The sequence below is a fragment of the Helicoverpa zea genome, chromosome 6, assembly GCF_022581195.2.
Source record: "Helicoverpa zea isolate HzStark_Cry1AcR chromosome 6, ilHelZeax1.1, whole genome shotgun sequence".
NCBI classification, from domain to species: domain Eukaryota; kingdom Metazoa; phylum Arthropoda; class Insecta; order Lepidoptera; family Noctuidae; genus Helicoverpa; species Helicoverpa zea.
In genome coordinates this window covers 4,595,969-4,623,870 of record NC_061457.1, presented here as the reverse complement: position 1 = coordinate 4,623,870, position 27,902 = coordinate 4,595,969, and the positions used below count along the sequence as shown (strand labels likewise).

Here is a 27,902-nt window from a genome sequence, read left to right as displayed (position 1 = left end):
ATATTCGACTAATCGGCTTTAGAACCCAACTACTACAGATCGAATATTAATATCCGCGATCGGATTAGTTTATTGCGTGCGTGCCCCATAATTTGATCGCCAATATGGAGTTTTGATACTTTTTATTTTGATAAAAAAATATAATTTAAATAGTGGTTGATGTGGTTGAAATAGAAATGGGTGTATTAAAGCTGGGTCATAGTGCTTGAATTCTCTGAAAGTATGTAGCAAACATAGTTTCGTTACATAAACAATTTTTACTGTTGATTATTCCAACGCAATGACGCAATGACTATTCAAAAAAAACTACTAATGGTTTATAATAAGTATAACAAACCATTGAATAAATTGTATATCCCGAATTTGCAACAGTATACAAATAACAGCATAAACAAAATTGATGCAATACCAAGAATATCCATACAAAGTCCCACTAAACAGACATTAAGTTCATTAGAGGTAACAAGGGGCAAAGAGGCAAGTTGAGGAGCTCAAGTGTGGCCAGCGTGCGGCAAACCTAGCTGTCCCAACTATGTCCTGCAGTGTACGGAAACCGCGACGGTTAAGTCGAATTGTTCTGCACTCCAATAAATGTACCGTTTTATTTGGCTGCAAGTGTTTTGTTTGATTTTTGAGTTCTGTAGGGAAATTGTTCTGTGTGCATATCGGTGAAATTGTAACCAATGTTCTATTGCTTTAGGGAATTTAGTTATGCCCTGCGGTTTTGTCCGCGTGATGAGGGAAATACTTCTTGTGCTTGGATAAAAAGTAGGTCATGTATGTCCTTTAATGTATATGAAATATAACGTATATTTATTAATGTAGTAGTTTTGGCTGAGCTACTATCGCATTTATAATAGCCACTAGGAAGGATTTACCCCAAAGATCGGTACACAACTTTCTGTTAATAGAAGACTCGTTTTATGATGTACAAAATAAAACCGTTTAATTAGAAAGCGCGTAAAGATAGAAGAGATTTCTTAAAACTCTTTTCCAATGGTAATAAGTCTAAATAAGACTTCTTAGTCAAGTAAGAGCTTTAAAAATGCCTTCAGTTGTGATGTTAAACACGTCAAACCAACCCAGCAACATATCCTTCCCTCTCGACACCACATCACTATGTGATCAGAAAATCGATGTTAAATATATACGCTATATACATTTGGGAATTAGGTATATCCGCGACAAGACTATTACATTATCAATAACATAGGATATGTTTACCTTGTGGATAGCGTCGCTTGTACCATTTGCAGCAGATAACAGTAATCTATGGGAATTATAGATTGCATTTGTGCATAAGCCTTGATTGATGGCCAGTCTGACGGTATGACAGCAGATGACATATCACTTGGAAATAAAAAAAGAATAATACTTTAAGTTCAATGACATGCTGGTGAAATGGTCGTTGTAACAGTCGTGTGAATTAAAAATGGGGATGCTTTTTGGTTTTAAATTAAGAATAAAATAAAGTCTAGCAGTTATAAAAGTGATTAAATTCTACTAGGAAACATTTATATTATGCTCGCTATAACTGTATCAGTAATTTTGTGAGAACAAAGAACGCTGGTTAAAATTCTATACCAACAATGTTGATGAAACAAAACAGACACTTGATAGAAATTGGGTGAATCAATAAGACAATTTAACATTCCATCGAAAATATTCAGCGTAAATACCTACATTGTCCGTCGGAGCGTCTGAGCGGAGATTCCGAGGTTCGATTCCCGATGCAAAGCGATAAAACGCGTGAAAGATTCATCACAGCCCCCGAGGGCCCGATTCCTCTTCAAACTTGTAGCCAACCCTGCCGCGCCCTCTAGCCCCGTTATATCATATTTTTCAAAAATTCGCCTCGACTTAGTTGTGAATTTTCCGGCCAGTGCGCCCCCAACTTCTGACATTGAATTGAATTGTCGATTTGTTTGATGTCATCTATGCGATAACTTACAAACTATATTGGGACGGTTTTTGTGTGTTCCGTATTTAAATCTCGTTTTCGTCGCCTCTGTGAATATTTTTGTTTGTGTGCGAGCTCGGGTATAGTCACTTGTGACTTCTGCTTTCCTGGTATTTGTGGCGAACATTTTATAACTTTGTTTCATTTGTATGTTGGAGGTTTTTGGATGTTACTGCATAATTAAGTTATATTTTTACGCGGCGTTAGGTTCAAGTTAACAAATGGCGTCCGTTTTTTCGAAGTAAATTCTTTATAATAATTCCTCAGAATATTCAAATATTCCAACGTGAAAACCATATAAAATTAGGTAGTTACAATCCCCCGCCCTATATAATTGATAACCCAGCCAACGTCTAATAATACCAAACTACTTAAGTTTCAACTGAAACAGCAAAAATAAATTTAACAAAACACAACTCAGAAATCTTTCAGCAAAAAATCCAATAACTCACAATAGGCTCTATACTGCTCACTAAAGTGCATTTACGTGTTGCATACACTGCATTTAATTAATGCTGAGCCAATGTCCCGGCTTTCAACTGTCGGGCCGTGCCATATAATCCGTATTAACATACATACACACGGCTTGTCCGTCTTCGTGTCGCACTAACAAGCCGTCTTAGAACGCGTTTGGACGATTGGAGATGGTCTATGGCAATGTATGTCTGATATTGTTCCGCTGTTGGCCAAAAGATGAATGAGCAGCAATCGCGCTTTGATGGTTCTAGTGTTTGAACTTTAACTCCTAATTTAGGTACTTAATACAATTAAATACTAACATAAGTATTAAGGACATTAAAGAGGTAGGTATATAAATTCAATAACGTTGCGTTAAAGTGCCGTTTTCAATATTGTGAAGCCGAAGAGTTTTAAGGTAATCTGGTTTGAATAAATCTTTCGGTGTTAAATAGCCCAAATATCTAAGAAGGCTACTTGTTATCCAATCACGAGGAGTAAGTAGGTACATATCTCGTCCTGGTGGAAGCTATTGTCAAAAATAAAAATACAATACATTACCTATACATTTTTAGCAAAAAAAAATCCTGTCCACTGAGTATTGAGGAAAATGCTAAAATTATAAATGAATAGAACTTCGTATTGTCTAAAAATACTTCTAACAATGAAAGAAACCCTTTTCATTTTCAACAATATTTCACGCGTCAATAAAACAATCGTAATGACGTCAGAAGCTGGTGACGTAACCAAATGACGTAGGTAAGTAGCGTGAACAAATGTCCCTTGCATAATATATGTTATATAATAATAATTCATGTTTGTAATCAGTAAGTTTTCTGCTGTTAACCGCAATAATTAAGGGTAGGTAGGTAATATTTTTCTAGTCTGAGTAATATGAGTTATAGGCACATACAACGCTTTCGTAATTTAAAAGGTTTATGGTTTAAACTTTTACGTAACTGTTTTGGTGCATAAACCACTTACATTGTATTGTAATTTATAGTTATTTTTAGTTAATACTATCAAACTTTCAAAGATATTCAAATAACCTTCTGAAACGCAGAAGTACTCGTCATGACAAGATAGTCACCCATCTACGAACCGACCGCACCAAGGCCGCTTAACGTTACGAACAATCGACCCGTACGACTGTTCCCAACAAAAGCTAGATAATGAGTCCCACATTAAACTTAGCAACACATTCCATCTGTACCGCAAATTCCTTTCTATTCAAATGTAATCGTAAACAATAAACGTCGGCCATAATACAATTGTGTCAGTGTGCAGATACTAGATATAATTTTGAATATTCAGCCTAGATCCAGCTCCTCTGCTGTTGTGCCATCCAAATCCCGAGAGGTTTAATCATAGTCGTAGGCGTCACACAAATCTATTATCAAATTGTGCCGCCACATTACTTGACTCGGTTTACTTAATACCTTGAGGATTTCAATGTAATCACACTGAAGATTTAGTGGTGTAACATTATAATATTACATCACGTCGGTTTTTCCCTGAAGAGTTTTGAAGAACCTGTGGAACTGAATTCCGTGTTATATATTTTAATGCGACGATATAGAATGAAATCGTGATTTTGCATACTCAATAGAATTATCTGACCTAGATCTTTAAAACAAGGAAGTCATTTATAGCAGTTCTAAAATGTTACCACTTACCCGTGTTACAATACGCCTCTCGCTCCCCTAGTTCATCTTTTCTCAACTGTATTCAACAATATTTGTAAATACAAGCTGTTGATTTGCATCCGTGCCATATTCAAGGAGGTAATTATGCTAATGATTCTCGACCCAAATCAATAAAAAAATTGGTACGTAATTTTTTTTCTTTATTTTTTTTTCGGAATTCCGTAAATGTCATCTAGCCTTATTTAAACTTGGCGCGTGTGTTAATGGCCTTAAAACCGTGCTGCACCCTCACACAAACGCAAACACAAAGCATACGCAACGATCACTCATAAATTTCATTCATAAAATTGGATTACTTCTGAAATACCACGACATTACAATGACAAAAAAAAGCAGTGCATATTAGTTATTTCCCATCTACTGTAATTCCAATCGATTATATACGTATTGTATGTCCTCCTCCTGAACTATGGCACAAATGCAAATCAACAGCTTGTATAACCGTACTACATGCAGCATGCACATAAGTGTTCAGCAGTGGCTGCGTGTAACTATAACAATGACTGGACAACGTTAAGACGTGAAGAAAAATGTGTTAGAAAGTAACTACCGGAGATTAGTAGCACGAAAAAAACGAAACAAAGATTCTGATATTGACCACTTCTGGCATAGTGATATTCAAGATAGACCTAGTTAAAAACAACAAGATCGTAAGAGAATCTATATGCACTGAACACTTATTTTTACTTTATTACATACGCAGAGAAGTATTTCAAGTTAAAATCGTATTCAAATCAAGAGAAACAAAGTTACACGCAAATACAACCTTCAGAGATATAAAGCCACTATTTTGTAGTGCAGGTTAAAAGTCGATTCCGTCTAAGTTTATTTACGGTAGTTTGCATCAACGAATCACCAATTTTACGACACAAATAGAACTTTCAAATAAGAATCATTAGGTGCCTAATTTGAATTATTATTATATTAATTCCATGTAAAATTTTCTGAAGCTTTATTTAAGGAAAATCAAGTCGGTGCTGCTATTCGAAAAACGTTTTTCAAAACCTGTGAAAATATTTCAAAGTTTTGTGTTTTCAGACTTGAATGTACATACAAAAATGACAAGACAAATCACTAAAGATTATGTACAATAACAATTATTATTGAGAGATACAATTTATATTGTTGGAAGCCAAGCCATACCGATTGCAAACTATAGCCATATTAAATATTGTAATCTGCGCTATGGACATCTTTCGTTAGGTAATTCACTAGCCTTCCAACCAACATTTGTTTTTTAAAACAATCGCTCCTACTTTAGAGGTACATACAACAACTATTTTTAAACTATCGCCTACTATTTTACACATGTGCTGCATGTACATATAGCTTCTGAATTCTCAGATATCAATGTAGAACCTAATCATGTAATCATAGCCTCAAATGCGATCTCCGTCTGCAAGAGGTGTAATATCGCTGGGAGCCAAATTGTGCAATGGCGCTTATGGTCTGTAGGTACATACATACGTGTCTATATGATATGATATGATATGCGTACCGCTTACGAACGCTTTGACGCATTTTGAGACTTGCAGGAGCAAGATGTGAAGGAAATTGTGTTATTGGAGTGTTATTGTAATTCAAACTTAATGATGCACCGAATAATTTGTTTATTTAGTTGATACTTAAGAAGCGAATTGTAAAATCTCGGGAGTTTTTACGTCTAGGTCTTCCAAGTCTGCTAAAAACTTCGCTTCACTATACAACATAACACGACACGAGGTGTTCAAGGCAGGAAGAGAAGACATGATCTCTGTTGAAAAATGTCATTATTTAAACAAATTTAGGTACAAATTATGCATATTTCTTTTATTGCAATTATATAATATTTCGATTATGAATATCAACGATGTTCTAAAAAAAACTACCATTGATAAGCTCACTACGTTACGAGTAAAGTAGGTATCGGGCTACTACAAGGCTGCAAGTCTGTCAGAGAAAATGGTAGCTCCATGACGAAAAAACCCGAATGTTTTGCAACACAAAATTAATTGATAACGAATCTAATAAACCAATAGCGGGCAATCCTGTCCAGCGGGGCGAACGCACCAGTAACAAGACATTAGCACGGACGCCACTCAAATTGCCTGCGCTCCTTGATTACAATTACCAATTTTACAATTATGTAATATTTTTTGCTTCTTTACTACGCTCCGCTACTACATATAGGAACTATTGAAATTCGTATAATAGGCCGAAAAGATGGCATAAAGACAAAATATGAGACTGCAACAATTTCTCATAAACGGCCATCAATGTGCTCCCTGCGTCAGAGTAAACTGTGAGGCTACTGAAGATCAATCATCACCATCATCATCATCTCAGCCATAGGACGTCCACTGCTGAACATAGGCCACCCCCTTTGCTCTCCACAGATACCTGTTGGAAGCGACCTGCATCCAGCGATTAATCAATCATTAAATTAAGAAGATCAATGCGACCGTTATAAAACAGGGAACTCTACAGCAAAATACCCACAAAATTTTTCATTAATTGATAACGAATCTAATAAACCAATAGCGGGCAATCCTGTCCAGCGGGGCGAACGCACCAGTGACAAGACATTAGCACGGACGCCACTCAAATTGCCTGCGCTCCTTGATTACAATTAACTGGCGAGTCGTAGCCGGCGGCCACAAACTGCCGGGCTAGGATCATCGTGTGAATTTACTGTACAAGTGTTCTGATGCTAGTTACTAATTGGTAACATGTTAAAGTTTTGCGTGTGTTACTTGAAGATTGGGGCGTCGTGTCAGGTGCTCTTAAAACTACCGGCTTTACATTTAGTTCCAATGTTTTTCAGAGAAACTCAGTTAATACAAACACATTCGTTTTAATGAGTCCTATTGGTACTGATAACAGTGAAAAGTATCATGATTTTATTCCTAAGCGCGTAGAAGTTACATTTTACAAATTGTGCCTAATAAATGAAAAAATCTCCTAAAACTAACTACTTCAATATCAAAATTGGTATTGAAAGCCCCTCAACTCACACTTACTTAACCTCAATCATTTATAAGCGGACACGTGTAGATATTCAGAAATTGAGGAATAGAATTTCTAATAACTACCACCGATTTACCTTTCGCTCTGACATCAAAGGCAGAAATAGTCAAAGAGACCAAATGTGCTAGCTAATATTGAAACAAGAAATCTTATAGTATTAAACTACTAATAGTGGTACCCTGGTTTAACGACTGTTTGGTATTAGCTATCCTGTTTCCCTGAATCCTCAATAGTTTCTTTACAAGATTATTAAAACACCACAATCTTTTAGTCTTAGCATTTTTCTAGAAAACGTTTGGCTTGCACATCTTATAACTGAATGCATTTCAAACAGATCAATCTGATACAATTTATTAGCTTGCCCAACAAAAATACAACTAAAATATTGTTTATCTACTGTAATTCCAATCTATCTATATACCGAAGTGTCTACACTCAGTCTTCTCTTTCACCTTTATATTGGACTGCAAAGAATAGTTTATACGCCATATTAAAAATAATAGCGGGTCAGCAATCATTGACTGCTTTCGTTCAAGTATCACACCGTCTATAGGCCATTAAATTGTCCCCCAAAGGCCTTAAAAGGTAATACGAAACGCTCTGAACTAGTAACCTTGCAGTATTTAAGTGTGACACGTCCTACACATTTGTTTTGGCAAAAGTTCAATAAATGGACCAACTGCCAGACAGGACGGTTGATTCAGGAATATCTGAGAGATTTTTTATTGTTCTTAGAAAAAATGGCGCGGTCTAAAAATGAAAGCTGTAAGTACTAGAACGAATAAATCATTTTTATACTGTTTTTAAAATAAAAAGAAAATATTTTTTACAAGATAATTAGAATGAACACCATCTATACTAATATTATAAAGGTGGAAGAGTTTTCTTGCATATTTGCTTGAATTGTGTATTTGAAGAACTAGGTGCTAGTTCCGTGACTAGATAGATTTGAAAAATTATTTCAGTGTTGTATAATATACTACATATACTTAACCAGGAAAGCTCGGGACGCGAGTGAGACCACGGAAAACAGCTAGTTTTCTATAAATCGGTAAACGATTCATTATTATTACTGTCGAAATGCTTCGATAGAACGCTTAGAAGCAATTGCTCAATTTAAGCCTTAATTGATATAGATTGATTGATGTACGAACGATTTTGTTATAATCAAACCGCAGGCATATTGTGTTAAAATCCTAACTAATTAATAATGTATAGGCATTTGCTACATTTAGGAACTCATCCTCCGAGCCTTTTTCCCAATCATGTTGGGGTCGGCTTCCAGTCTAACCGGATTCAGCTGAGTACCAGTGCTTTACAAGAAGCGACTGAACTTACTGACCTTCTCAACCCAGTTACCCGGGCAACCCGATACCCCTTGGTTAGACTGGTGTCAGACTTACTGGCTTCTGACTACCCGTAACGACTGCCAAGGATGTTCAATGACAGCCGGGACCTACAGTTTAACGTGCCATCCGAAACACAGCCAATGGTGACTAAGATATACTTAGAAAGTACATACAAACTTAGAAAAGTTGCATTGGTACTTGCCTGACCTGGGATCGAACCCGCGCCCTCACACTTGAGAGGTTGGTCCTTTACCCACTAGGCCACCACGACTACATTTAGGAACTAAAATGCTGAATATTTCACGGAATTGTACTAAGTGTTAGAGCAGCTGAAGGGTAACTTTTACTCATAAAATAATGTCAGTCAATATTCATCCTACTTTACAAAAAGTGAATCTATATATTTCTTTATGCAGAAACTAAGACTCGAATCGGGACAAATAAAACAGAACGCAGAATTTCATTAGTTTTAATACTTCTTCTGAACCAAAGTCCATTCATAATAAAAACTAAATCTTTCATAGATAAATCTCAAGTATTAATTCCAAACTTTAATTAGAGCTGTAATAAATGTTCAAAGTTTTATATGAAGAGATAGCTTGAGATTTTTTTTCGAAGTTTTTTTTTAGTGTGTCTTAACAAGCTTGCCCTTGAAGACATGAATACCTGGCACCTATATGCAGACATGAGAGGGAGTCACGATAAAACTAGAGTAGACAATCCTTACAAGGCAATATTACAAATGCGAAAGTCACTTTGTTTGTCGTGTTTTCACACCAAAACTACAGAACTGATTTAAGTGACATGTGGTACACATACATATACGACAGTCTTTACAGAGGCTTCTTTTTATCTACGTGCGAAAAGTAATGCCCTTGGGAACCGGATCAAACCGCGAGAGTCAGCTTGTTTTACTTTTACATTTAAGACCCTTCTATTCTATACTAACTAGAAATACGTAGGTAAAACGCTCCACTTAAACCATTATTAGCAGAAACACAACACGCTTCCTAAAAGTTAAACAACGTTCATTAAACAATGCATATACAGTGATTAGATACCACAGACGCACAATCAAATTGCGATCCCGATGCGCAGTTTAATAAGCATACCGGGCTTAAACTAATAAATCATACTGATTTGATTATTTGCTGCCGACTGTTTGATGTAGGATTATGTTCTAATATCTTGCTTGTATATTTATATTATCAGGCTTTAATGGTGGTGTGATGGGACCCTGAATCTGTCTATGTACCGAAGAATATGCTAGTTATTGCTCGGTTTATAGATAAACAGATATAAGCATGAGAACAATTTATAACCCTATGCAAACCCGATTTTATTATTGTTATGGATAAATGAAAAAAAAACAACCTTCCCAATATAAAATATTATTAGATCGCGGATTTTATAAGCCATCTCATATCTATTTCTCTCTGTTTTTTTTGTAAGAGACAAATTCTCACCAAACCTAAATAGATAAATTAAAACAGCAATTCCTTGGCAAATAATGACTAGGTATATATATATAACAATTTCCTATGACATTTGCGTACAACGTACAACGATGAAATCAACTGAAAGTCTGTAGCAAAGGTGACGGGAAGCGGAGTGCAACGGAGCGCGGCGAGCAGCGCTGACTCAGGATAGAAATACCACTATCATGTTAACTCGAATATAAATCGAGAATGCGAGATAACTGGTCTTTTTCGATATGAGATGTCTCGATTGTGACTTGAAAGTAATTCGATAGTTAATGACTGGGAAGAGGCAACTAGTGAAAGGGTTAAGTTAGAAATTACCAACAGAGTTTGGCCAGCTAAGCAACATGTGTCGAGAAAAATGTCTGAAGACATTATTATAGAGCCAGCCGCACCAAACAGGCTGTAAGTAGGACTATGTGACAATAACTTCTCCTATTTTCAGACGGAAAAAAGGACATATTTATCGATATAGACCGCGCTTTGACGTAACAGAGTGTGTCGATGTTTGAAACCGCTAAAAACTGTTTACCATGTGAATAAATTAAGAGAGATTTTGAACAAAGTGTTGCGTCGCGCGTCACTACACACTGTTAAATCTCTTTTAATTTATTCACAATATTCAGGCACAAAGTGTATGAAACAAATGTTAGTGGTGTGGAGCCGCGAGTAAGCGATTTGGCACATTGCGCCCGAGAGCGGGCGGGGGCGAGCCACGGCATAATTACGTACCTACGAAATGTGAGCTGTCGTTTAAATCTTGCACTGCTTAAATTTGAAGCGAACTTCACTGAGGCCGTGTTATTAATTTAATTTTATTCGCCTCTCTTCGCCCAACACGGCCATTGTGCTCCAGCTCACACGTGCCGCTCTATACCCGCCTCTAAATTACCCCCAAAACAATCCCTTTTCCAATTTAGATACGATGTTCTTGAAAGAAAAGAATATTTATGCTTAAGGCCTTCGCAGATAAAGTCGCCTCAGCACTTATCAGGAATCTTACCAAAAAAACACAATATTTTAGGCGAACCCAAAAGATTTGGACTCTTCAAGAGCAATAATGCCACATTCAAGATGAAAGTGGACGAGAGTAGACTATTGCCCGAACGCATTAGACTACCAAAGCTGAACAATTTAATGACGATTGACTATTCATACCACATTCAAGCGGTTGACCGCTTTGCTACTCTTGATTTAGAGTCTAATTATTCTGCGATCTCAGCCGTAGCGGACGCTTGCAGAGTACGTAATGAGAGGGGCGAGGCGCGCGGCGCGGGGGGCGGCGGGATGCAAAATGTTGCAATTGCATTTCCCCGTCAGAAAAACAGCTTACACTAGCAAAAATAATTAAGAGTATTAGTGGAGTCGGCGAGCGGAGTGTCGCGCAGTAAATAGTCTGCTAAATACCCACCTACATTTATTGGCGCGGGACTTTGGGGAGGCCAGTGTAATGGCGGAAACAATTTTGCCTTTTAAAACAGTGGGTGCCTTTGTTTATAAACGCTTCCGTTGAACAAGTACATAACTGCGTGTTTCACGTGATTTAAGTGATGTCAAAGTGAAAATAATGTGACTCGATTTTCTAAATAGCAGTTGGTAGGTACCTACATAGTAAGACCCCATTATTCAGCTTTTGGGACCTCATTATGATAGTCTTTGTTACAACCGGAAAATCACAATAATTTGATATAAAAAAATATCTCAGATTTATGAAGGCAATTAGCCGTCTTACCACAAAAACTTTTTAACGTCAGTTTAAGACTTGTCTAAAAAAATGTCAAATTATGACGTTGACATATGGTTCATTTTGGAGCAAAATTTTTTATAGACAAGTGTAAAACAGTGGTTAAAGTTTTTGTAGTAAGGCCATAAGTATCTAATAAGTACCTAAGTCCATGATAATTTTCCCCTTACAAGAAAAATGCTCATCATGTACCTAGCATATGAATTTGCAACATTAAATTAATTTGCTGCCAGATACTCTTGCAAAGAATAAAGAAAAGAAAGCAAAGCAAGAGCTAAGCCCCTCCATCGTGCCCACACAGCTACATCACTATCGAGATACCCTCTCTCTGGGGGCTATTACCCAGATATTTTTATACTTATCACCTGCCTGGACGTTAACTGGTGCTCATTAAACAATCGGCGATGCATCATTTGTCGTCTGTCGTGCCCCTGACAACGGTCCAACCCTACCAAAGCGGAAAAAAGATAATCCTCCAATTAAATTGAATCACTACCCATGAAATTGTTTACCTTTTGAGGTAGGAATTTTTAGAATGAACCGTACCTACCTACACTTTGTACGGACAGTAAGGAAATATTTCAATGTAAGGAAAGGAAATCATTATAATGATGTATCTGAGAGAATAGGGGTACGTAATAAGTATCTACAATTCTTCCGTGAACAAATTAATTGGTATAAAAAATAATGAATCCCTGATTGTGCACACATTTTGGTATACCTTCTACTTTTTGCCTAGGTATTTAGGGTACCTATAGCTGTTGTAACCACCTAGTCTATCTATTTACGTATATCCACCTACATATAGCCTAACAAAAGCGAGCTACCGCGATGCGACAATCATACATACAAAGGGCTCGCAAATCTAATAAGAACTTTTAGGACTGGAAAATCTGGATTACCTAGGCATTAAAACCTGCCGACATCTTACACATGCGTAACATAATGTTCCGTTACGCATTCTCACAAACAAGAAAATATCTATCAAACATTTTACCGTCTATTACAGCTTATAGATCAATGTCTGGTCCTTCAGGTTTTTTATCCGCCATCAATTCATCACGCGAGACATGTCCGGGTCTGCCGTACACCCGGACACGACAATGGGTGACGGGACCCGCGGACGAAACCTATCGTCAGCAAACGTGCTCAAACTGAGGCACTCCCTGTTATAAATTACGATTCGACACTAATGTTCTTAATAGAAATGTATGGAGAACGCTGCGGAATTTTTAGTGTTGTTTTGGGGTTTTTTTTGCTGATAGTGGATTTGTTTTGTTGCAGCTACTTTTTTTAAGTGTTTAGTGATAGTTTAGGAACAATGGGTACCTAAGGAAATAAAAACTTAATTATTTAGATGACAACAACTTAAAAGTGAAGTCTTTTCAGGCGGGTACCTACCTACCAATAATAGTGACGAAAGTTATAAAAGTAAATATAGTTATCGGCACGAATCTTGAGCTCTGACCTTCACCTGCGCAGAAGTAATTTATTGGGTCCCTTTTGTGGTATGAAATGAGGCGCAGGGGCGGGCTAAAGCGGTGATTGGCCCGCAGCGCATCGCGTCATAGCCGTCACTCGGGATTCTTTGCTAATAAATCACTTCTGCGCAGATGTAGTTCAGAGCTCAAGATTCGTGCCGATAACTATACCTACATACCAACATTTGATTTGCTGTAATTTATTTGGTGTTTTGCTGCATGCACAAGCCATAATATTATTCCAAGTCTAAACAACCCGAAATCAAACACATCCACACCAAGAAACTACCAAAAACCTTTCTGCACATCTGCTAAAACTAATTAGGTCAAACATTTTAAGCAGATTGGAGACGTATCGAAGAATTTATTGTAGGTAATTAGTCCGGTCCGAATATGGGAACATTTACGGGAGCGAGTTGGCATCGGGGCGCCGCTGGCTGGCTCCCAACCCTCGGAGAGAAGTGGTCACAACGTTTACCAGGCATTTGGCAGTCTTTCACTGCATAGTAATGTGCGTTCAATTCATGTTGCATCATTATTGGTTTTGAATAATTTTGTGTCACCTCCATCTTTCATGGGTTTTGTAATTTGAGACCTTTTACGCTGAGGTTGGTTCGTTTTGACAATGATTTCATAGGGAAGGATTATTCGATTTCCTCAAATATTTGGGAATAAAGAAGCGAAGATATAAAGGGCGTCGTGATAACATAAGGCCGAGAGACACTTAAGAGATAGAAATTCAACATTGCATTTGCATGGAGCAAATGTCAAATTTTTCTTTCACGTAAGTTCGACATCATTTGACTATGTAATTTGACTTTCATGATGATCACAACCAAGAATTTTGAAGTGGGGTGGTTCCCTACCACAACATACTTAATTGGCTCATTATTAGGTATATCATTGAAAAGTTAAAGATGGCGATAGAAATTCCAGAAAGACAAACATTTTAATAAAAAAAAGCTTTATTAATAATAATCAAATAAATACTTAAAATACTTAATAATTACAATAAAATATAATCTGAATCAATGGAATGTATGTAACTATAAAATATTATTGTGAAATTATGATATGTATGATTTGTTATATAAATTATTGCTATATTTATTGCTTCAAATAATAGGGATTTTTATGATATTATGACTTCAAAATAACACTGTTGCTCATTTACTCAAATAGGTATTACAATTATCAGGAATATATTTTTACAGCTTCTGTTTTACTCAATAATATTGGTCGAAAGTAAACAATTTATATTCCATCTTGAAAAAGTGGTGATGTGTTTTTGACCAGGGACTTTAGGAAAAGCACGATTATGCATCTTATTCACAACAATTTTCTATGTGCTTTCAACCTATTTCATTCTGAACCAGAAGCATTAGCATCATAATTATTTGATCCAACATAGGTACCTAAATTCGAAAAATACCTACTCGCATATACATATATAGATAACTTCAACCTCACATAAAAAAAATAGTAAAATTAACTATGTAATTGTATATTTACCTAACAATTAGCAATTGATTTTAACTAATAAAGAAGAAAATCTAATATTTAGAATTTCAATTTAGGTACACTTTCATATATCACAATTTCGTATAACATTGCCAATAAAGAAATGACTAATGTCTTTGGCACTGTACTAAATATTACAATTTTATTTACTTCGTCCACATAAATGCGCTGGCGTTATTTTAAATAAAGAAATTTTAATATCAATGTTTACGTTAAATCTCAAGAGATGGCGCTTCAAACGCTTGGCCCTTTTTACACCAATACGTAAATAAAACAATCTGTACAAAATTCATTCGTTGGTACAATTGGACATTTTCTCACTTACCTTAGAGATTTTAATAATATCAAATGGCGACATGAAGCATGAGAATCACTACTATTTCAGACAATTTTATCTATAGTGGAGTAGCATTTCAAGATGGCGTGGGCACAGACAATTACAATTATTAATCAGCATATTAGTCTTAAGAAGACTTTCAAAACATGAAACGGCATGACACCTACACGAATCACAGACAGACGTCTAATCGTGACGTACAACGCTTAAAATTTAAAATAATAAATAAATAACAAATTAACATTTTTCTAAACATTAACAGATTTCTTGGGCGGAGGCACGCGTGGTGAATGTGAGTACATTTTCTTGAATAACTCTGGTATATTGTTGTCGGGGAACAAATTCGTTAGCATTGCTGAAATAAATAAAAACCAATAAGTACTTACTAAGTGAAAAAAGTAATCTATTGCTGCCTAATTTATCAAATATCGCCGAAAGCGTAACCAACAATAATGTCCGATATATTAACTAGGATATTAATTGAGTAATAACTTACTTTCTAGAAGCACAAATATCAATCTTCTATTAATTTCTTGATTTTGAAAAAGATCGAATACTGTTAGCAAACCTCTTCTTGCTGTATCAGACCCTACTATGTGTCGCAAATCATCTGAAAATAAATAAATAGTATGAGTAAGTTACAACATGCCTTCTAAAGTAAGTTTCTAAGAAAAACAAACCAACATTACCTACACAAACAATAGTAAATATCAATTGATTGTTTCAAAAATGTGCGAAAACTTTAATATTAATATCAGCTGGCAGTTCGAATTCGAAAACAATTCATTTTGCAATTAATGCTGTATAGTTTATGCCAAAGTTAATGGCGGCTCGGAACATCGTGCGCAGAAACCATTTTTTTAGGTTTTCGCGAAAGTTAACTGCAAGATACTATTGTATAATGGGAAGTATGATAAGAATTGCTTACAAAATACAATTACTAATATTTGAAAGCATTTACCTGAACAAGCGGAAAGCAATGCAACTTTAGCGGCCACTCTCGTCCTAGCTTTGGTTGCAGCGTCTCTGTTGCCGTAACTCGAGCCGTTTCGACTGGTCAACCACTGTCTAAAAACATTATGTTATTATTAGCCACACTCATAAAATAAAACAAGTAATCTATACTAATATTATAAAGAGGAAAACTTTGTTTGTTTGTTTGGTTGTAATGAATAGGCTCAAAAACTACTGGACCGTTTTTAAAAATTCTTTCACCATTCGAAAGCTACATTATCCACGAGTAACATAGGCTATATTTTATCCCGGTACGGGCAGTAGTTACCACGGGACGCGGGTGAAACCGCGGGAAAACGGCTAGTGTATGATAAAGTAGCGGTTTCATACGCGTCTTATGAGAACAACTTCGCGCACACGAATAAAAAGCCAATAGCCATTCTCGATAGATGTACTATCCAATACTGAAAGATTTCTTCTAATACTGAGATTAGAAGATTCAAAGAAAGAAACCAACAACTCATCAGCTATATATCAGTATAGATTAAATAAAGACTCACTTGAATGTCTTCAAATACTGGACAACGTTTCGAGGCGAAGTTAGTGACGACACAAATTCTAACACCTTTCTGTAAAAAATAAGATAGGGTTAATATAGAGAATAGATGAGTCACTGAATAATCGAGTTCTGAATCTAATACAGTTTATAGGATTCGTAATCCAGTACATACACAAGTATCGGTCTCCGACTTTCGTGAGATTCAACAACTATAACAGCTTATCTGTGGTTTAATATCACACATTTCAATTAAATAAATATTTATCACCATTTTTTCCGCAGAAACCAAACATAAGTCTTGAATGAACGCTAATTATATCTACAAATATACGGTAAATACGTACTTATTAACTCTATCTGCAATCAGTGTCCTTATGGGAGCAAGCAAGCGTCTTCTTAGCCATAACCCTCTTATACCTAAAACTTCTTCAAATAACTTCAGAGCTACGCTTTCGTCATTTTCCTGAGAATAAAAAAAAACATTTATTTTATTCACCATTAAAGCCACTAAAGTACTAGTTCGATTCCAGGTCAGGTCAAGTTATAAATTAACTTTTAAGTTATATGGCGAAGTGAAGGAAAACATGTTGAGAAAATGTAAACATTACTCTGTAATGACCATTATTCGTCTTCAGCAACTGTGGCTTTTATAAACACTCATTCCTTCTATGTGTGTGAGAAAGTAGCCTGCGCCCAGCTGTGGGACAGTTAAAAGGCTGATGATGATGACAGTTATTTTCATCATTATCGTGTCAGAATATTGCCCTCCCCATGGAGCACCGGGTTTATTTTTGACGGCTTCTATCCGCTATCTGGACTTAAAACTAATTATTAAAAAATATTTGTACCTCTTGTCCATCAGAAGAATTACCACTTTTAAATCCGTCATAATAACTCTCGTCACTCTTGCCTTGGAATACTTTTGAAATACCTGAAATATGTTTTTTTTTTGTCAAAATCTGTATTAAGATTATGAGCAACATTACTTTCAAGTTACATCAAAATCCGTTCAAGCATTTGCGCGTTTAGAAGTAATACACAGGCTTACAAACTTACGCCCTTTTAACATTAGTGAGATTTAAATAAAGCTAATTTTATTCGTAAACGTAGTAAATCCAAACTAATATTATAAATGCGAAAGTAACTCTGTCTGTCTGTCTGTCTGTCTTTCTGTCTTTCTGTCTTTCTGTCTGTCTGTCTGTCTTTTCTTCACGCCTAAACTACTGAACCGATTTGTGTGAAATTTGGTACAGACATAGTTTGAAACTTGAGAAAGGACATAGGATAGTTTTTATTACAAAAAAAAATAAAAATAAAATTATTCCGGACATATAGCGCCATCTATTGGTCAAATCAAAAATCTGCTGGTAGTCACTATTCCACGCGAACGAAGTTGCGGGCAAAAGCTAGTGTCTAATATTCGCGTAAGCGTCAGAAATCAACCTTATAGAGATTATTGAGTGAAGTATTGAGATTAAGAGATTTATTTTCAACTTACCATCCATTACTCCATCGACTGTATTAGCGAACTGATCAGGCATATTCTTCAACGTCCTCATGCCAGCTCTCAAAGAGTTCACAAGAAGTGCATCAAGCTGTGAAAAGGAAGAAATCTCTTTAATTTCACACAGTTTTCATAAATAAACGGGTAAAGGCGAATTACTCATGCAGTTTAAATACAAGGGGATAAGCCTAAATTTTTCAGCCTTTATCATTCAGGAATAAAGCTAATAACATGCCCAAACATCCTACCATACTTAGGGTGGGTTGTACAATTTAACTATAAAGATAACCGAACTATAAATAATCATTCGTAAAATTGCTGCCAATGAGGGTTTTCTAAAATGGCGATCCACGAGGTGGCAGCACCGAGTCGTCAGGTCCAGGTAACTGTCAAAGTGCTTATCTTTACTATGAATAGTGAACGATTTTAGTGTTTTTTTTATTTTATAATTAAAGCACTGCATTATTGTTTTACTATTGCGGTTGAGTAAATAAAAAAAACTAAATCATATTATTGTGTTAACAAATTTTTCAACAAGCTTTTCCTTAGTACCAGTGACTTTTGCACCCTCTCTCTTAGCTCAATTTTTAGTTCGGAAACCTTATTCTGACCGTAGTCCATAATAAAATCAATAACACTTCCAATATAACAGAATTTCAATAAACAATAAGTTCGGACCCTACAATTCCATACTATTTGACAGCTGTTTGGACCAGACGCATACGTGGCGCCACCCTGTGGCAGAAAAAATTGAAAAGACCCTCATTGCTCAAATGGGCTATTTGATTAACGGTTCTCGGCTGTTATAGTTTGATTAAATGGTGCAACCCACCCTTGAATTCCTATCTTCAATGAAACCAGTATTTTTTGTGGAATCACTTTATAGAAATACGAATATGAAATCAATACAAAAATCCAGTTTCATTCATAAATACACTTCCTTAAATTAGAGCAAAACGAAATCATTCACCTTTTGCTTTAATTAAGTTGACTTATCATCCAAAGGACAGACTATAGAAGACATGCAAAGGTATATCCGCTTTTGCAACATTAACTCTCCATACATTAGAATGTGCTAGAATAAAATGAGGAACATATTTCGAAAACAATCTAGAGCACTGCCGTAATGTTACAAATTAGGAAACCCCTTTAAATTATTACGCTGTAAAATACCAAAAAAAACCGGCATACCAAACCGCTTCAACAGAAAATATGTGAATCATAAAAAGTACAAAAGATACAAGATACCAAATAATCAACAAGATGTTAGTATTGAAAACTTACCGTATTACTATGTTTCTCAGTCTGATTTTCAGGACTAAGAAATCCACCTAAATAGTCCGGAGATAGCAACGTCATATATTTAGCGTCTCTCGACAAACTTGCTAATGTTTGAAGGTAACTATTCAACATCCGTTTCCGACTTTCTAATACTGTTCTAGAAGTATTTTGGAATGTTTTCTTCCCTGGGAATGGAAGACTACTCAACTCTGGCCACTGTGAATAAATTTCAACCTTATGTATTAAGGCTTAAGGTTCAAAATTCAATGTGGCTTAAATAATCTTGATACTTGCCTTATCTTTAATAGACGCGTGTAGATCATAAAAATCACTATATCTTCTGTAAATATGCCATATTTCGTTGTCCGATAGTCTAGTAACAGCTATGGCGTATATTCCAAACGCCCTTCCCTTGTCTTGTACTAACGCTATAAATATTAAGAAAAATTATACATTAGAATATATATTAAAATACTTGATTTATCGCAGAACAAATTAACAATACGATTAAAATAATTGATAAGGTTATACATACCGGTTTCAATAATGCATGCCGATAGAGGCGACATCAAATTTTTCGCATTTCTACTTATTTCTGAGTGAGATAGAGATAAATTGCTGCAGTTTGCTGATGTTAAGTTGGAAGGACCTGTAAAATTTAATAAGAATAGGATTTAATCAAATGGATCATCATTAAACATATCAATAAGATTCAAACTAAAGGAATTATTTCAGTAGGCTCATACGTCGAAACAGCAAAATAATTTAAGGCTCGATTTACACCACCGCGATATACAGGAATGAATTTTAAGCAGTGCACAAAAAAAAACTGGTGGTCCAGAATCATTAACAGAACATATCTGCATCATCAGTAAAAAAAAAAAAATCTTTTGTCCGCCCTAAAATCAGCAAAATATGGATACCAACTATTCTTACGCACTTGGAGCAGCGCTCGCGTCAGTAAACCGGTTTCGCGTTGCCGTCGTGCCTACTATGGCGACTGTGACCGTACAATTGGTTACAAAATAAACATCTTTCGATATCAATAACTCTTTTTTGTACTAAAACACGACAAAATAAAAATATACGGATCTATAAAACTTATTTAACTATAAGTTGACAAAGTTTGCGCACTGGATAAAATTCATTCCTGTAGAATTGAAGTAACTTTTTACAAGAGAATATGAACTGTAAGTCAAGCGTATAAATTACAAAATTGGATGTTTCGATCCCATTTCGCACCCATTTAATATTGAGCTTCAAAAGCCAAAAAAAAACAAAATTAAATGGTAACCTGCACTTTCATTGATCATCCTCTGCGCCAGATTTCCAACTATATCCGACCTCGACCTATTATGCCTTGTACCAGGAACTGGCAACACATCGCCTGAAAATTTCACCCTTTTTTTAACACATATCTATGTAGAAAGTACTAGAACTACGCACACATAGAAGTGCGTCAGAGATAATTCTGTAGAATCTACACTATCACATCAGTTCGCTATAAAGATTTAGAAAGAAATATAGGTCCTGTTGCCAGCGAAGTTTGGGAGGACAAGGGTTAATAAAGGTTAGAGGTTTTTTCACTGTATCGATACTCAATTAACTATACCACGTTGCCACGTTTACTCGAAAAAGGGGATCATGCAATTTCGGGCAAATTATAGAGTAAAAAGTTCCTTCAAGACTTGTTTTTTGAATGTTTTTAAAGGGCCTTTTGATAGATTCAAGCCATAAATATGACCAAGCAATCTGATCTGAAACATTTTCTATTTATAAAATGATCTTATTATAGGGAAATATTAAAACTAAGTATCAAAATATTCATCCGCATCGCTGTCAGCTGGGATCGTGCCCAAAAGGCTGGCTCTGGAATTTTCTATTTATTAAAAAATTCATTGCAGAAGATAATTGAGTATCGATATACAGACGAGAAGGGAAAACTTCGCTCACAACAGAAATAAGAAACAGAGTGACTGAAAAGAAGATGAAATATAGGAAAAGGTCTAACTAGCATTAACAGGTAATCAAGTTGCCGATGCAAGGATCTACTATACGCATACAACTATGTGTTAGGGTCTAGAACTTCACTTTGTAATATTGTAATACCAAACGCATTGCATTTAGGTAGTGTGTGGTTCTTGTTACTTGGTACTCTTCGTGTGAGGGACCGGGGAAACGTCGAAGACTTGTTCGGCAGGTCATACTTGTATTTCGACTTGAAGAACAACTTTGGCAACTGATTGAAACATGACTTCATAATTTTCTTGCATTTTTCTGCGCATTTTGGATGGGTTTGTATGGTAAGTTGGGGCGTTATGGACAGTTAGAAAGAATTAGTTTGTATTTTATGATTTGGGTTTTTGTGTAACTTACCGCTGTATTTCCTCGTGTCGGTCTTTTCGTCCTTTTTTAGATCACTGGAAGAAAATACGATGTTTGTAATTTTTTTATTGATTTTGTAAATGTAATTAAGAAATCTCAAAGGCACCAAAAAATTTACCTGCTCTTTTCAGACCCTTCTTCGCTATCCATCATAAAATCCGATTGCCATGAAGGGTCATCCTTAAAAAAAAAACACAATCGTCACATTTAAAGATCCTCAATTTAGATTAAGATAGAATAGAGATAATAGATTTGTGATGGAGCAAGCATTAATATGGAAAAGAAACAATGGATGGCCTCTGATTATGTGAAAGACGATAGGTATGGCTGGAATAAAGTCAATTAGAGAGCTATAGAAGAAGGAAACATGGTCGCCGACCGTAAATGAAATTAGTATAATATATGATAAGTAGGTATGCCTAAACCCACCTCCAAAGCATCACAAACACACTTCTGGACTTCATCAAAGCATATCACAGGGCTGTTCGTGAACTCTTCGCCTTCCATAGTTATTTTCCTCACGAGTTCCGCATAACAGTTCTCCGGTAGACCCATAACGGCTGGCCTGTTTGGAGCTAGGTAGAGATCGCACAGTTCTAGAGCTGACGAACGTAAGTTGTCTAATACTGCTTTTGACGTGTGAGGCGCATCTGGAAATATTTTGTTTTTTTAATGTACTTTTTTTTTCAAATATTATTGTCAGTCATCAATGGCCCGTAGATAAATAAAATTATAAACTTTAAAATATGGATGTGTATGTATGATACTATTTCTATTTTAAATTTTGCAGAAATACAGCATATACATTAGAATCATATCGTTTTCTTTTTATCCTGATACAGGAAATAGTTCCTTCAGGACGCTTATATACCCGAGGGGAACGGGTAATTTTTATCCTAGTGCGGAAAGTAGTGGCCTCGGGACACGAATAGACCCGCGGCGAACAACTAGTGGTCTTTAGTGTTGTTTTTTTTTTCATATAGTACAAATTTCAGTGTTGTTTTGTAGTAAAGTAACTACAGGTAACTATGTCGGGGTAAGCCCGTTGGGATCCAACGTTGTTGGGAAAAGGCTGGGCAGATAATAGGTAACTTGCTTATTCAAAACTCACCAGCTTCATTCAACTCGATTTCCAACAAATACTGAGCGTTTGATCTCCAAGCGGTGGTCGCTCGTAGAAACTTCAATGATCTCGATACTTCTTCCGATACTTTATCTACGTTAGTTGTATGAGCCAGCCCTTCTTGAGGACCTAATGTCGCTCGCCGTGCTTGAATGATGCGGCTTAAATATTGTAAGGAAGAAAGCTTTTGACGGTCCTGTAGTTCCCATTCGCCTGCACTATCTCTGGAATGCTAAACAAGAAAAAATAAAATTGAGTTGATTTCGGCCGAACATACATACTTGCATTGAAAGTTAAATAAAACGTTGTAGAAAGTATTGAAATGTTGTTGTTGCTTCTTTTTTTATTTGTGATGACAAAACGAATCTGTACTCCGCTAATTAATTACTAGGAGCATAGACTAATATACTAATAATCCAAGTCAATCGCGATACAAATATGCGTACCACGCGAGTTTTTCAAAATATACCTTTAACCTTAGATGGCGCTGATTAGTATATTAGTCTATGCTAGGAGGTACTTTGAACAGTTGTTTTTTAATTGGACACCTTTCAGACATTGAAAAATGAACCTTATTCGACCGTGAAAAAAACACAAATTCCTTCGTACATAATACCTTTCAAAAATAATCCTTAGTTGTTAGCTATAAATAAATGAACTTACCAATTTCTGTATATCCTTCTGCACTAGTTCCACAGTGGCATCCAACTCTTCGGCGTCGGTGCAGCATCGTATTACCACTAGGAACAGCTCTGATGGCAAACAGGAGTCTCGACAGCACTATCAATACAGAGGAATTAGCTACGTGCACTTATTAAAAAAAAATAGAGAAATATGGAAAAAAATATATAGGAAGTCAGGCACAGGACAGACATTTACGTGCTCTCCGATACACGGGTGTATCAATCACCAACTTCTAGACTCCAGGGTGCTTTGAAAGTATCTAAAACCCACAAAGTGATTTTAGCAATGTCAAGTATAAATAAGGGATTTTGCCGTGTGACTCAGATGAGTTTGCAAAGCTAATTAAGTTCTATTCGTTCAGCACGTTAACCGTGGTCGATTCCGAACACCTGATGCGTTCACCATTAATAAATATACATACGTTTCCCAGTCGATTTCGCCTAAGGTGACTGGTTATAATTATTATTTACAGAGGTTTTAGGATGATCAGTTCTATGAGCCGTTTGATGGCTGCAGTATCTTTACTTTATGAGTAAAAGTGCAGAAAAAAACATCACAGAAAGACTCACACTTCTAAGAATGGTTCTGTTGATATTATCAGGGTCGCTAAGCAAGTTAATCATGGGTCGTAGAACAACAGCTGATAACAGTTCTATGAGTATTAGTTTAAGTGCGTGACATCGCCAGGCCTCCTCCGGTGCGACTAGATACAGCACAGCTTCGGAAACTTCGCAAAGTAATTCTGTAAAAGAAACATAATTTTTATACATATGCTTGTTGATCTATAAAAAGTATTTTAATGAAACTTGGCAGTAATATAACTTATAAGCATATCTAAATTTTCTCCAATTGTGGGGAGTAGACCCCTCTGAACGCGAAACCGCGGACGGAAGATAGTTTTAATATAAGCAAGTATATTATAATTATAGCCTTGAATTATATTTAGTCATGTATACAAATAATCACCTTCTAAGCAACGTTTTAACTAATCACTACTTAAAGTCACTACTTAAAGTAAAGATTAACCCCCTTACTTATAAAATCTCTAATAACCTTCTAAGCAACGTTTTAACTAATCACTACTTAAGTAGTGATTAAGTTAAGACGTGCTTAAGCAACGTTTATAAATAAGAATTTTCTTAAACAGCCCTTAAGTATTACTTATTATTAATTCACGTTTATAAGTAAGGCTGTAAATGTTTGTTAAGACGTGCTTAAGCAACGTTTATAAGTAAGAATTTCCTTAAATAACCCTTAAGTATAGTTATCGGCACGGATATTGAGCCCTGACCTTCACCTGCGCAGAAGCGATTTACTGCCTTATGCGTACGGTGCGCAAAGCGATCCCCACTCTTCCGCCGAGAGCTCAATATCCGTGCTGGTAACTGTATTACTTATTATTTAATTCACGTTTATAAGTAAGGCTGTTAATCTATTAATTAATGCTGTAAAGTTTCATTCTTACCATATTCTTTTTCAGGGTCCATACAGTAAATATCCCGACAGATCTGTCTATTCTCTATGGAGCACTCCAGTTCAAAAAATATATCTTTGAGTGTCTTCCCACTTATGTTCTCTGAACTGTCGTAAAATTTCGATTTCCCAAATGTTTGAGCCTCTGCAAAATTAAACCATATCTTTAATTAGACAAATATTAGAGTAAAAGAATTATCTCAGATACATGTTGTCGCAATCGATGCAAAAACATAATCATATCAAAAACATGCATAAAGGAAGTACATAAGGAAGCATGTGGTCGGCTATATCTAGCTTGATCTGGCTAGAACTATACATATGTAGCGGTTTTTCGGGCATCTGCCGTAACATACTAATATATGTTACGGCATAGTATACTTAAGTATACTCAGTCTCTAACACAGTCTTGACTCCTACTTAACTACAAACTACAGTCACAAAAATACAACATTACCTGGAGGCCAAGATAAATCAGTTTCACTTTTATTTCTCCTATGTGTCTTCTTTTCATCTTGTTTCTTAGGACTTGGTCTAGATGAACCATTGGACACTTCTTTGGCACTCATCAGATCTACATGTTTGAGTCTCACTCTTGACTGTTTAAACAGTTTCAAATGGGTGGTCAGTTCCTCTGGAACACGGGTGGAGAGCAGGTGGATCCAATCCACACATTTGACTCTGTAATAGGACTTTTTGTAAGTAGGATACTTCTACACGAATATTTTAAAGAGGATGATTGTTTGCTTTGATATAATAGGTTCTGAAACTACTTCACCATTCATTGAAATGAGTCGTGGTGGCCTAGTGGGCAACAAACCAACCTCTCGAGTATGAGGGCGCGGGTTCGATCCCAGGCTCAGGCAAGTACCAATGCAACTTTTCTAAGTTTGTATGTACTTTCTAAGTACCTTTATCTTAGACACCAATGACTGTGTTTCGGATGACACGTTAAACTGTAGGTCCCGGCTGTCATTGAACATCCTTGGCAGTCGTTACGGGTAGTCAGAAGCCAGTAAGTCTGACACCAGTCTAACCAAGGGGTATCGGGTTGCTCGGGTAACTGGGTTGAGGAGGTCAGATAGGCAGTCGCTTCTTGTAAAGCACTGGTACTCAGCTGAATCCGGTTAGACTGGAAGCCGACCCCAACATAGTTTGGGAAAAAGGCTCGGACGACGATGATATAATAGGTTCTGAAACAACTTCACCGATTTGAAAAATTCTTTCACTGTCTCATCATCATCTCACAGTGAACATAGGATATATTTTATCCAGGTTAGGCCAGTAGTTCCCATGGGACATGAGAAAATGTTTTGTAATAGATAAAGTACTCAATTTTTTCCAACAAAAATCCCACAATTATTATCTTTTAATTAGACTATAATATTTTGAAGTTACAAAACAAATTTAAATATTCCTTGAAAGGTATATGGCGAAAGTTGTTAGGTTTTCTATGTGTGATTTCAAATAGTATTTCTGATTTCAAAAGTCATGGATAGGATGCAATATTTATACATACATACAGCATACTACAATCTAGTTTTTTAAACCATTTATTTATTGTTCTACTTACCTATTAGCTACATTAGCACCAGCTGCCAGCACCAATCGTTTTATGGAATGGTTTGTAAGCTCCTCGTCACTCGTTAGAATCTCATACCATGGAGTCACATAGTCATTAATGATTATTGTTATTATCTCATTTAGGAAAGAGTCCACAGTCTCGCTGCCTGTGATCCGGTTATCATACTTCGGCAAAGAAGTTTCCTTTTGAAATAGTTCTAATACCTGGGTAATCGAAAACAAGTTTAAGTTGCAGCATAACTTAAGCTCAGTTTTTACAATGAAACTAACATAATTTTGAAAGGATTTCGATTCAAAATTGATTGCATAGATAAGTTCAAATGCACACATACCTTTGGTACTTGAATAGAAAAGTTTGACTGTTGCAAGGGGTCATCCAGACAGTCTAAATCAACTGGAAATATCTTCTTTTGGTCATAGGAGAAATATAAAATTGTTATTACCCTGAAAATGAAAAATAAGATAGAAACAAGCAGGCACTAACATTACGACCTCAGTATTTAGAAATGAAGTATTAAATATTGTTGCAATGTGTGTAAAACCCGATCTATTGTCAAATTTCGCTGACTATAACTGGTTAGGACGTTGTCCTACATACCGACGCACAAATTCATACCTCGCCTTCATTCGCAGTTTACAACACTACACGATTAATGCGTGAAGATAAAAGTCATAACAGAGCACCCCTAACAATAATATTATTCTTTTAAGTACGTTATACGCCTTCTTATCAACTTACCCAGCCAGAAAAGAGACGATGAACGCAAGAAACGTTAAATAGAAGCCAATACCAAACAATCCAGTGATGATAATAGTTACTAGACCGAACCAACTGAGTATTCTTATAGCCATGTTTATTTTCAATAGGGAAACAACTACAATTTACAATATAATAACAAAATAAAAGTGAAAACAAACTTCAACGCCTCGACTCTTGACGATTTATTTTTGTTAATTTGACATTTCTCATCCGTCAAAAAGTTTTAGTGATGTGCATTTCTTTCGAAGAATATCAGACCTACAATCGATACATATTTCTAAAACTCTTTTAATTAAGTAGTTTTAATATAAACTATTCGAAAACCAGTTTGCCAATAATTGTATCCATTTAAGTAATTATAATTGTTGTACAACATTTAAGTAATTATTCTTAAAATAAGACTTGATAATCCTAAGAAAATAGTATTGATAATTATAATATGCCAAAAAACTGAGATTGGATGGGTGAGTGTTGAGTGCGCTCACTGCAGTCACTGTGGGCACCGAGTAACTATAATGGTGTCTAGTGTTACGCTGACAAGTAACTATCCAACG

General features: G+C 35.9%; 1 protein-coding gene across 1 annotated transcript; it reads right to left on the bottom strand.

Moving 5' to 3' along the window:
• Window positions 1–14,349: 14,349 nt before the first annotated feature.
• LOC124631362 (sorting nexin-13-like) lies at window positions 14,350–27,539 on the bottom strand. Its single transcript, XM_047165727.1, has 22 exons — window positions 27,328–27,539; window positions 26,921–27,032; window positions 26,578–26,792; window positions 25,462–25,685; window positions 24,997–25,149; window positions 24,101–24,273; window positions 23,511–23,627; window positions 22,836–23,079; window positions 22,154–22,374; window positions 21,843–21,904; window positions 21,716–21,759; window positions 20,634–20,726; window positions 19,875–19,988; window positions 19,634–19,767; window positions 19,343–19,555; window positions 18,053–18,149; window positions 17,403–17,485; window positions 16,899–17,017; window positions 16,556–16,624; window positions 16,003–16,109; window positions 15,538–15,651; window positions 14,350–15,396 (listed from the first exon to the last, which is right to left on the bottom strand). The coding sequence occupies exons 1-22, from the start codon at window positions 27,438–27,440 to the stop codon at window positions 15,290–15,292; spliced, it is 2,928 nt and encodes a 975-aa protein (XP_047021683.1). The 5' UTR covers window positions 27,441–27,539; the 3' UTR covers window positions 14,350–15,289.
• Window positions 27,540–27,902: the final 363 nt, after the last annotated feature.

Excerpts from the sequence above, each read along its gene's own strand:
- LOC124631362 (XM_047165727.1), bottom strand. The coding sequence starts at position 27,440 with ATGGCTATAAGAATACTCAGTTGGTTCGGTCTAGTAACTATTATCATC. Across the intron at positions 25,686-26,577 it reads GGTGCTAATGTAGCTAATAG|AGTCAAATGTGTGGATTGGA; the intron begins GTAAGTAGAACA and ends GTCCTATTACAG. Across the intron at positions 20,727-21,715 it reads CGACACGAGGAAATACAGCG|GCGATGTGTTGCCAGTTCCT; the intron begins GTAAGTTACACA and ends TGAAATTTTCAG.